This window comes from Amphiprion ocellaris, chromosome 13 (assembly GCF_022539595.1).
Source record: "Amphiprion ocellaris isolate individual 3 ecotype Okinawa chromosome 13, ASM2253959v1, whole genome shotgun sequence".
Lineage (NCBI taxonomy): Eukaryota > Metazoa > Chordata > Actinopteri > Pomacentridae > Amphiprion > Amphiprion ocellaris.
In genome coordinates, this window is record NC_072778.1 from 33,685,473 (window position 1) to 33,697,731 (window position 12,259).

At 41.1% G+C, this 12,259-nt stretch overlaps 1 protein-coding gene across 2 annotated transcripts in view; it reads right to left on the reverse strand.

The window, feature by feature from the left end:
• afap1l1a (actin filament associated protein 1-like 1a) overlaps window positions 1-12,259 on the reverse strand; it is a 34,549-nt gene that overhangs the window by 11,718 nt on the left and 10,572 nt on the right. Inside the window, exons 1-2 of one of the 2 annotated variants that reach the window (XM_035942885.2) lie at window positions 3,874-4,049; window positions 343-468 (exon numbers count right to left, since the gene is read on the reverse strand). In XM_035942885.2, coding sequence (XP_035798778.2) covers window positions 343-468; window positions 3,874-3,904 — 157 coding nt within the window. In that variant the 5' untranslated portion in view covers window positions 3,905-4,049. Of the gene's footprint in view, window positions 1-342; window positions 469-3,873; window positions 4,050-12,259 lie in introns of those variants that run through there. The other variant, XM_035942884.2, reaches the window with a different exon arrangement.

A 12,259-nucleotide genomic window follows, 5' to 3' on the forward strand; every position in this document is an offset into this window, starting at 1 on the left:
TTGGTGTCTATTAGTGTTTCCCAAAGAACATAATGAAGTCCACAAATGTCTTCATTTTTCCACAATTCAAGTATTTTTAGTTTATTGTCATAGATGAGCAAAAAACCACAAACCCACACACAGAGAAAGGGAAAAAAAGACATTTAGGAAGCTGGAACCACAGAATTTTGACTTCATTAGTCTAAAAAAAATACTGGAACTGATGAATCCATTATTAAAAAAGTTGGTGAAGAATTTTAAAGTTGACAACAAATCAATTCATCCATTAAGTGTTGCAGCCCTAGTTTGAATATCCTGCAGATTATCTGAGTCACTTGTTCTGTTTTTATTCCTTTCTCTGACCTGATGGCTGTATCTGCTGCAGGAGGTTCCACACGGACGTCTTCTTCTCCTGGGTGGAGGAGCTGAGGTGCTCTTGGTCCAGCATCTTCAGCAGTGTGCCCAGCTCACTCACCAACACCTCCATTGCTGTACAAAGACAAGGCAAAAGGTCAGAAGGCAGGAGGACATGGGCCCAGTTTATCAGCAGAGAGGTCACAGGTCAGACTGACAAATCCAAACAAACCCCTGGTGTCTGTCCGAAAGCCTGTTTCTGCTTTGCTTCTCCCATGTCCTCCTTTCATTTTCTGTCACTTTGCCTCGCAGTTTGTCAGCATCAATCTGCCGCCTCAGCCTCCCTTCATCTCCTCCTCTGTCTCACCAGACTAAACAATGATAAAGAGGCTTCGGTGACAGGAAGCAAGTCTGCTAATTGCTCATTAACCCAAAAAGTAATTGGATCTGAAGCTGCCCAAAAATAGCAACACTCAAAATTGAACACAACTTCCTGAATAAAGAGTTGGAGAACACACAGCTCTGAAATGCTGCTGGCTCGCAGACAGATGGGCGCAAAAACTAATTTCAATCAGCTGCCACTCTCAACATTAAGAGGGTAAAATAACTGTGACGCAAGGACTGTAAAGGATTTTGGCAGAAATATGAGATTTTTTTGCCCTGTGAACCTCTGAAAAGGATACGCGGGTACAGCTAATGGCATGGTTTGGTATGAGATTCTGACAAGGACCACTTTACTGAGCCCAGAACGAGCCAAATGTACCAACAAGAAGAGTTTCATTCACCGGGATCTGATCTTTATCTGGCAGATTGAAGTCATGCACTCACAAAAACACACAAGCTGGCTCAGACAGGCTTTCACAGGAGCCTGCAGGTGCTGGAACTTTGAGGGACTCAGATTATAGGAATATATGATTCACATCGTATGTTGATCTGAGAGGTGGGACTGTTCCACTCCCTGTTTTCACAACAAAACTTAAATAAACCACCTCAATCCCATCGACCGCTGGATGCCCTGAGAAAGAAAAGCTTTGCAACCTGCTGCTGATGTTCCTCTCTTTATCTTATCTTCAGCCACAAGCAAGTGCCACCAAGCAACCCCTTCGTCCTTGGCTGTTTTCTTGACATCTTTGCATTTTAACACACATTTCTTTACTTCTTTAATCCTGAAGTTTTCAACGAAACCTGACGACAGGCTGAGTCACTGTTGGCTCGCTTGTTTGCCTCCCACCCCCCTGCTCCTCACTCACTCCCCCCTCTTGCCCCATTTTCACAGTCCGGCCGCCTTTAGACCTACTGAACCATACATCTTGCTGAGGTCAGGCACGGGACAAGCCGCTGAGCCAGAAACCTCTTTGTTCTGGAGGGGCGGTCATATGGAAACAAGACCTGTTGCACATAGACACACATACGTGGAGAAAAACCTGAAACACACAGGCTTGCAGACATTTTGTGTATTTAGTAAAGTGTGTCAACAGTGAACATCAGGTTCTAGAAAAGATGCTCGAGCCGCTGTAGGTAGTTTGTGTGTGTGCAGGTTTAAAGAGCTTGCTAATGAATAGAGGTGAAATGCATGACTCGCAACACAGTGATCATGCTCGTAATGACAAGTAGATAAACCGGGAGATGTGTCTGTTGTTTGTCAGTGACATATGTTTGGCATTTTAGAGCTCCCACTCCTTAAAGACAGACATATTTTCCTGAGGTGGGTCTTCCTATGGGTCTAACAATGCCCTGCCAAGGCTACAGTCAAGCAGAGCTGTAGGTGTGTGTTCACATGTGTCTTCTTTACTAGTGTGGTTTCCTTCCATTGTTAAAAGAGCATCCGAGAAATGGGCATGAGGAATTAATTCATGGGATGTGGAATGTCTCCTCATTAAGATCCGATTCACCCAGGGGAAATAAGGAAGTGGAGTTCGCAGAAGGAGAGGAAACTCATGAGAGTGGGATGTCTTGGCCTGGTGAAATGCTGTCTCCCTGCCAGAGGTTCCAGCTGTTTAGATTCTGGCTCTAGCGTACCACTGGGCTTCCCCTAACAAAGCGTAAGACAAAACCTCATCCACAGCATGACTCATGCGCTGCGGAGAGAAACTGAAATTTACACCAGTCAGCACTAAATCAAATATAACCCAGAAATCAAGGTTTCAAAGCGAGTGCCATGCTCATGAAGCTGTTTCACAATTTCATTTGGACCGGTGCATTGAAAAAAAGCTGATTCTTCTATTTACTGTGTTATTCCACTTGTGCCAAAAAAAAGCAGCGAGGAAGTATTTCGTAGTATTTGGCAAGCGGGGCGCATTAGACCACCCTTAAGTCTCCAGTCATACCTTTATAATCAACACCTAACTACTCACATGGGTTCTTGCACATCAAAAACAAGGCATGATCCTTTAAATCTATGGTGCAACTGTTCATGCGTGTGTTTGTGCATGACATGCGCCTTTGATGTCTTCAGATAAAACTGTTTTTTTAGCCTAGCACCCAAGGGGAACTAGACACAAGTTATAATGTAATAGTGTTTCATAAAATCAAGTGGGATACAGTTCAAATGAAGTGAGATTGGAATGTTTACAGCTACAAGGACTTTGATCACATTAAGCTCTATTAAGCCTCAAGAAAAAAGAAAACATTTTGAGGAGAGATCTCATTCAAAATATAAAATAAAACTCGTAGACGCTGGTGCAGGAATGTGAAAAGCTATTCAAAGCTTTAAATACTCAAACATTTACACACTTGCCTGACAATTGCTGTTAAACACCAGACACATTCCTCACCTTGTTAAAAGTGCAAGACTCTGCATAGTGGCTTTGTGTGCACGTTTGGGGAGCAGAGAGAATAGTTTGTTTAACACTGCAGATGCAGGCCTTTAACAAGAAGCTTACATTTGCAGACTCTGAACAAGCTGTAAGGCGCAGAGGGGAGGAGGGGGTGAGGGCGGAGGAGTGAATAATGTCAGCGAGTTGAGCACCTGTGCTAACATGTCCAACAAACTCCGATCTGAAGAATAATAGGACCTCAATCGGGTGCACAGGATTTATTTTTTTCACTCCCTCCCCATGCCAAAGGCATCCTTCATGCTGAGCCTACATTTCTTGCCATGCACACACACACGCACACACACACGCACACACAAATTACTTCACAGTGTGTCGAAAGTGACAAAACTGAGCCGTTCAGCAGCAACTTGTGTTTCACAACATCATTGCAGACAGACATTCCACCTAATCACACAAGAATTCGCAACCCACAACGGGTCTTTAGAGATTTAAAAAAATGACAATGTTTCACTATAGCATCTGGGTGGCAAACGGTTGTTTTCTCAACAATCCAGCATTACTGCCTTTTCTAGGTATTTCAGCCAGCTGGCATGATGCTGAAAGCATGAAGTAAACATCACCTGATCTCTATTGTGCTGAGAAGGCAAGGATCCTTCAGCACCTTAACATCCCCACAGCTAGAATGAATACTTTCCTCTTCCATCTTAGCTTTAGATATCTGAGGTCTTTTCAAGTAATATAAAAACATTATTTCAACACTTACCCTCAACAGCAGTGGGTGAGAGTCCCACCATTCTCCACAGTTAAAGAGGAGACATTCATACACACAAGAGAAACTGTAGGAGATATTCCAGAGTCAAATCCTCCCCAGAGCACTCCCTCCTGTGAAGTCTTTGTAGTGGAGGTGAGCTGCAGTCTGTTGAATCCCTTCCTCCATCTGACCTGTTATCTCCCTCCTCCTCCCACTCCGTCTCCCCTCCTCTTTTTTTGCATTTGGGGGGTAGATGGTGGTACTCTGTGTGTGTGTGTGTGTGTGTGTGTGTGTGTGTGTGTGTGTGTGTGTGTGTGTGTGTGTGTGTGTGTGTGTGTGTGTGCGCGCGTGCGCGTGTGTGCGTGTGTGTGTGTATGTGTGTGAATGTGTGTTGGATCGCCCTCCACTGTAATCCCAGGGATCGTATAGCACCTGGGAAAGGCTTGCTGTGTAAACACACACACACACACACACACACACACACATTGCCTAATAGCTAACTCACATTCTTCATTCTCTCACATTCTTTCTCTGGCTTTAACATTATTAACCTTTAACTAGCTGCCACCTATAGGATGCCAATGAACCCACTCACTTACTGGCTACAGTAGGGCATTGTACTGCTGCTCTATATTACAGCAACTTACTCATAAAGATATCACTGGAAGTCTCTTCTGTTAGGTGCACTGACTTGTACACACAGATACAGGATTTAGCAAATGCTGTGTATTGGAGGTTGGGGCAAGTTGAGACTTTTCAGAGTTACACGTGGATGACTTGTTGCCTGGAGGCAGACTCATATGTCCCAACACGACGAAACACGCTGCTTTCAATCACTTCGGCACCAACACTGCACAAACAACCCTCAAACACTCACAATCCAATACACAACTACATTTTCAAAAATGTAGAAACACCGGCACAACACATTGCTTCTGCTGCATTTATGCTTTTACCATCAACTGCCTGATGTGCAAAACTTCACAACATTCACTGGGTGGTTCTGACTGGAATCTTGTATGATCCCTTCTGGATAAAACCGATGAAATACATCTCATTTGAAACAATACATATTTGGGAAACATGCCTTCATTGTCTTGCTGAGAGTTACAGGAGGTGATCCATACCACTGTTATATCTATGGAGGAGGCATGTATCGAGCTTAGCTTATTGACAAGAAGAAGTGGTAAACATCTACTCAGGCTCTGTCCAATGATAAAAAGATTTGCATATCCAATGCTTGGTAATTAACAGGTTACATTGCCTGTACAAAAAACAAAAATAACACACTGTGCATCTGTGCTTTTTTGTTGTACTTGCATACAACCCTATAGTAAAACCACAGTGTTTCATTTTTACACAGTTTTTGCTCAGCCCTAATCCTCTCTGCCATAAAATGGCTTGGATTGAACTCTACACTATTGCTTGCTCTTGAATGCATAGATCTGTGATGTCCCTGCCTCTTTCTCCAGCCCCTCTTCCCATTCGCTCAGCTCGAGCACACCAGCTCACCTGCAACTCTGCTCAAATACTATAAAGCTAGTCTATACTGTACAATGGCAAGTTGTAGTAATTTCGTGGTGGATGTGCTCCCCGTTGGTGTTAATGGCTTATTTCTCATGATTTGTTTTCTAGCATATAAAAACCACCATATGGACATGCTGCCAGGGTAAAAACTGGACTTTAACTGGATGTAACGAGTGTTACAGAACAAATATCTCAATGATTAAATGGATTGCAAAAATTTTAAAATAACAATGCGATTCCATTTTTACATGTATTTCTTTATTTCTAGTACAGAATTGGGCAGCAAGAATACAACCCCCCCCAAAACAACAAAAAACCTGAAATATACTAACAGTCTAAATGGCAAACGTGTGGTTTGCATTAGAAAAGAGAAGAAAAGGTAATTGAGACTGCCAGTATGACCACACATCTAATGCCAGCTTTTAGAACTGAGATGTGAAACGGAGTCGTAATGCCATCGGGACCAGTTATGAAAACATAAATTTCAGACTCTGGACACTTTCCTGGAAAAAGAGACAACAAAATGGCAAAAGATAGATATTGAGCACAAGATAATCTTTACGAGCATCACTGCAGAAATACCATTAGACTGATGATGGGGGAAAATGTATGACAAATGAGTCACACTAAAAATACATCCACAGGAATTAAAAATATACGCTCTCATTACAATCAACGGTCTACTGATGCAGACAGGAACTTCTCCTAAAATCTAATTTAATACAAAAGCCAGACCTTCCCTGAGGCATATGTAGTGTTTCCCAACTTGTACAAATTCATCACTTCCTGTGACAAATACCTTAGAGGCCTTAGAAACCACTCCTCACTGTGACTGAATGTGAACTCTGACCTCTCCAGTAAAGCTCTGACCCCATACAGGACTGTGGATGCCAGGGAAAGGACGGGAATGCACATTACACTGTAAATTCCACACCACTTTGCCTTACATTACAACTTTGTAGCATAGATCTCGTGTGCTTTTCGTAAAACTAAAGCATTCAGGATAGAAATATTAAGGTAACTGATAAAATAAAGTCATGCAAACAGTGAGTATCACTGGTCAAGTGAGCAAAACAGAACAAAAGGTGGAAGCATAAAGAGGTAAGTCCTCTCAGACAAAGTAGCTGTGAGAAAAAGTACTGTACCATCTGTGATTCCACAAGAGATCAGTATCTAACGAAAACTGCTGGATTTTTCTTGGAAGTCTCTCCTTCCTTATTGTCGTTGGACATGCTGGATATACGACCATTTCCCAACCTGATCTGACATGAAAGAACACTGCATTTTGAAGTCACTGAGGTGTTCAGAAACACAGTGAGGGAATCTTTCTTTGTCAGCTTAACAATGTGACCCAGCGACTTCTGAAAGGAAAACAAAAAAACAGATTTTTTGTGAAAAAGGCACAATCTTATCTCATGTTAAGTGAGTCAGAGGAGAGGTTTTGCAGTGAAGAGACAGCAAAGTTTGAGTATTATCTTCATGCTGTGTGAAGGTTATGTAAATACCACCATCCACCTCAGTCATCAAAGCTGGAACATGGGCATTTAAAGAAAATAGCTGAGTCATAACATAAAAGCCTTTTGCAGACAAGAGATACAGTCTGGTAAAGTGACGGCATTCTGTCATTCAGATACAAGTCACTTTACATGAATGTTCCTCATAGTTTCATTTATACCCATAACAGTAAAGGAGAGAGCCACGACACACAAGTATTTGCCGTATACGCATGACTGGACTGAACATCAAGGTTCACTGAGCTACTAATGGCACAAAAGACTAAATTATTAGCAAGCTTATCAACATGAAGAACAGGAACAGTCCTGATTTTATGAGAAAAGACATTTTACCCATTTTTTTCCACTTCAGACAGGTGAGCTGCCTTATACAGAGGCACAGTTTAGTTTTCCATCGCAGATGTCACAATATAGAGATGGCCAAACCCACCCATAGATTATCAGTAGCTTTGAAGCTCAGTGTGGTTGCTCCAGACATCGACCATGTGAGGCAGTGCTTGACTCCTCCTAACTCACAGCAAATTAAAAAGACAAAAAAAGTTGACACACAAGTGGAACTGACATGTCATCTCTGGACCGTAGACTGTCCCTACTACAACAGCCCCTATCTGTCCCAAAATTATGCATAATTTAAGAACTTAAAACAATTAAAATGGTTGAGTTATGTGAGAATCTAACCCCTGTACAGTTATCATGAATGGGGAAACAGCTACAGCAAGCAAAATTGTTTTTAGACCAGGCTGTAAATATGTTTATTTCCACTGTGAAGTTGAGCCGTTAAGCATGGGCATCTATGGGGACTGATTCGATTTTCGAGTCAGCCTCAAGTGGCCATTTAAGGAACTACAGTTTTTGGAATACTCAGTTTGCCACTTGATCAGAATATTATTTTAAGTGCAATTCTAATCCATGTACTACAGTAAAAAAAAAAAAAAAAAAGAAAATTGTAATTTGTTTTATTATTGCTGCAGATATATATTGGATTTACAGTGTCGCAGCAGGCGACATGCAGCAGTTGCTCATTCACTGTTCGAATGAATCTGCTCCCATAACTCTGCCAACCTGTCCGTTAGTGCAACTGCATGTCTGTCAGGCTTGTGCCATGTTGAAAGTGCTATGTAAATGTTAGCTAGAAATCTTGCTAGGTCAAACCCAAGAAGATTGCCGTCTTGATTTTTAGAGAAAAAAAAAAGCCAGGATGCTCATCCAGACATGACGGCGACATGTTTAGAGCTCATCAGATTAATGAAAAGGAGCACAGGTCTGAAAGGGGCTTAAGAAACACATGGGAAATTATATCTCTGTGTTCAGAAACCACAGTCTTTATTACAACCCTCTGCACTATATAGATGACTGAGGTGTGTGTGGTTTACATGCTAACAAAGGTGAGGTAAACCAGATGGCCAGATGTGCTTCAGGTTTTTAATTGCATTACGAGCTGTGCCAACAATGTCTTCTCTCACCAGCCTTTGCCCTATCATGATGAAATCCCTTCCCACTCTCCTCCTCAGATTCCAGGCATTTCCCAGGAGTGACGGTTCTCCTCTCCTCACCCCAGGAGAAAACAAGTCCGGGCATTCACAAACCGATATCACCGGAGCCCACCGTAGGTAAACAGAGACAGAACTGGTTCATTGGGAGGATGATACAAATCAGTATGATGACTGTAACTGTGACCCAACGGTCTTCTTGTTGCTGCTTTGCACCATTTGCGAAAGGATCTCTGGTGGATGAACACAAATATGAAAGGTTATTGAGCCACTGATTGAATGACTGCATATATATGAAATGGGTTGCTTAGTCACACACCTTAGTTATCGTCTGACTTTGCAGTTTCCTTTAACTCTGTTGAGTATTTTAGCCCCTTTTATTGTGTTATTTTGGTTTTGAGCCTGTGAAGTAAAATTTTGGTTAACTGTGGTTAGCAATTAAATGCTAAATATTTCTTTCAGGGGTTGGTGGATGGCAATACTGAGCTACAAGTTGAACATAATGAATGCAAGTTTAACTACATCTTACTATCTGCTAATATTACTGGCTTCATGCCTGTTTGTCAAACACACTGAGAAGTCAGTAAAATAGATTTTCCTCATTATTTGTAGGCCTGCAGCAATTAGTTGGCCAAGTTGGTAATGTTGATGCAGAAAATGCATCAAGGTGGTTTTTAAAAGTCGTAACTGTAGCAGTTACGACGATCATTCGTTTTTGGCTTCAGTCCTTAATAAGGTGCACTCAAGGCTATGATTTTAGAAATTGGCAGCAACAGCAGCAAAGTCCAAGTAGTTTGGTTCAGTTTGAAAGTTTCGAAATATTCCCGGCTTCAAAAGGTATGGTAGTATCTTAAATGATCAAAAACCAAAAAGGTACACTGTGCAGAGAATAGATGACGTCCCACAGCAGCGCAATACAACAAACCAGCACCTGAAGAGAAAACACACAGCTACTTGTCTTGAAGATTCATCAACAGAAATGGCAAACCACCGTAAGTGCTGTCTGTTCATTAGCATAACTTCAATAGAATGTCTTGAGTGACAAGAAAATGAAAACCCCTCAGATAATGTCGTAGAAACCGAAGACTCACAAAAACATAGTAGCATATGGGCTTGTCAAACAATGGCACATAAACAGAGAGAAATATAACAGAAAATCACCACAGTGGATATTCAAAGGTCATGTTTTGATAAGCTAACTGCTGAAGACCCTCAGAGACTGATTTTAATCTTATTCTCTATGCTGCCAACAAAATGCCTTTCCTGTCTTACATTGGTTCATGCACTGAGCGGCTGTATGGGGTTGCCCCCTATAGAGATGGACTTCCTCCCTCTCCCGACGACATCACCTATCACCTCCGGCCTTCTGTTTCCTCTTCCTGTCAGCTGACCCACTCCCACTTTTACAGTACTGTCTCTAGTGACCCCATTCTCATTGCACTGTCTAGATCATTCACTCGATAGAGTTGAATGAGTCTGCTTCTGTTGCTGTATTTCAAAGGGAGGACAACATAATGGAGCTCCTGAATGTACCATTATTACAAATCTTTATTTAGCAACCACAGGTTGATCCCTTGAGAGCGAGAATTCCTTCCTCATGGCTTTGACATGTACATTTATTATGTGGGCGGACACTTCAGACATACTAAACAACATACTAGAATCAACACACATACTAAATGCAGACCACAAAGCAGGATTTGGGCATCAGGTGAAGAGAGCATGTGGAAAAGCTTTTTTGGTTTGGAGGAGTTGTAAACGTGTACAAATTAAGAGGAGAGGAGGAAAAATAAGTTCTCCCCACTGTTTTATTGCACTCAGGAAGAAGCTTCAGGTTATCATAAAGTACAGCAAGGATCCTACACTCCATGCATCCACAAGTGTACAAACAATGCTATAAATAAACTAGACATGGTGTCACATAGTTTTGTGAATACAATAGGTATTTTTCTACTGAAGATGTTTATTTTTACCAGTAACATACAGGTTGGTACACTGACTTACAGACTGGCAATTCATCTGATTGCTAATTTCAAAGAACATATTTCACTGTAGAGGTGCAATGAACCGTTTGGATCTCCCACCACAGGGCAAAGTTTGACTATCATAGTGTAAAATACAATTTTACTGCCGTCGAGTGTTTATGAGGGGAACTTGGAGAACCCAATACTCTGCTAAGGACCACCAGTGCTCCATCGTGCAATTATAAAGAAAATGATCCCGACAAACATCAAAATTTAATTGGATGTGCTCCATCTCTCCATCACCCATGAGTCTTGTGATCTTTTACACCCCTACATTTTACCATCTTTCATTTGGCAAAACCTGTAATATCGTGCAGGCATCCCACAACACAGTTAGTTTCCAAACTCAAATCTCAGTTTAAATCTCCCTGACATCCAGCAATACTTAGCTTAAATTCATCCTATAGTTGCAAATATTTGTATACATCATTTAAACGCTGTGTGTATTTATCCTGCAGTCACTGTCTCTAACAAATTCTGGCTTGAACCTGCATTCGCACTCCCTCTAATTACAGTAGGTCACTATAATGAGTTTGTACCACAGAGAGAAATCTACCCAAAGTCATTAGGCCTCTTAAGCAGCTGGGGCGTTTCTATGGTGATGGAGTGGAAAAATTATGGGTTTGTGCACTCCCACTCACCTGCTTAAGCATTAACTGGCTTTTGAAGGCCAGCCATGTGAAGCACGGAAACTTTTGATGTTCAAACATGCACACACACACCTACACACCTACACACACACACACACACACACACACACACCTACACACACACACACACACACACACACACACACACACACACACACACACACACACACACACACACACACACACACACACACACACACACACACACTTTCATTATGGATGAGTTCTACAGCAGAGTTCTAGAATCTTTCTTGTGTTTTTCAGTTATCTGTTCATCTGATTACTTTCAAACTGGATGTGTGAGTCTCTGGGACTTTGAGGAAGTACAGTGTTGATTTTATTTCTCTATTTTAATGTGGAACACCTTGATTTGGCTTTTCCTTCTTTTTTTGACAAGAATATAAAGAAAAAGAACTTTCCATTGAGCCAAAGATGCATCGACTGAACCCTGGTTTCAGTGGGGTAAATACTGATGCACTCACTAATTTCACCTTTTTATATTGTTTATCTGTTGACAGTATTTTGTTAAAATCTGTCTTCACTTTGACACGGAAGGGTCATATCTTTGTAAATGCTTCCTGACTCACTCAGACTCTCAGGATTCAGTGGAAATATTTGGAATAAATGTCTCAGAAGATAAGACAAAATAAGCCTCTATATCCAGCGGTGAGGACGTTTGCATTGTTCCAACAGCAAAGATAGTGCAAACATTTTGAAAAAATAGTACAAAAATACCGAAATAACCGAAATAATACAAGATATACTTAAGTACTGATTATAAGAATAATGTTATTGCACATGCCAGTGGTATTGCACAGGTTCTTTCACAAATGAAAATGTTGACATAAGTATTAATATTGCACAAGTTGTTATCTATATTGCACAAATTTTATTTAAACAGAAAAATACCGATGAGCACATGTCCTCCTAGTATATGTACACAGAATAATATTGCACAGGATATTATAAAAGTACAGAACAATCATCATATTGTACAGAATAAAACAGCAGGACTAATCACAGCATAAAACACTCCAAAATAAATCCAACAATACGAAAAGTAAAAAGTCAGATTATCTGTGAAGACTCATAAAAACAATGAACTCTCAAAAATTCCTCTTCAAAATATTTAAAACTTGATGATTTAAGATAGTCTCCTCTGAAAATAGTCCTTGGAATATTTAGAAGCAGCA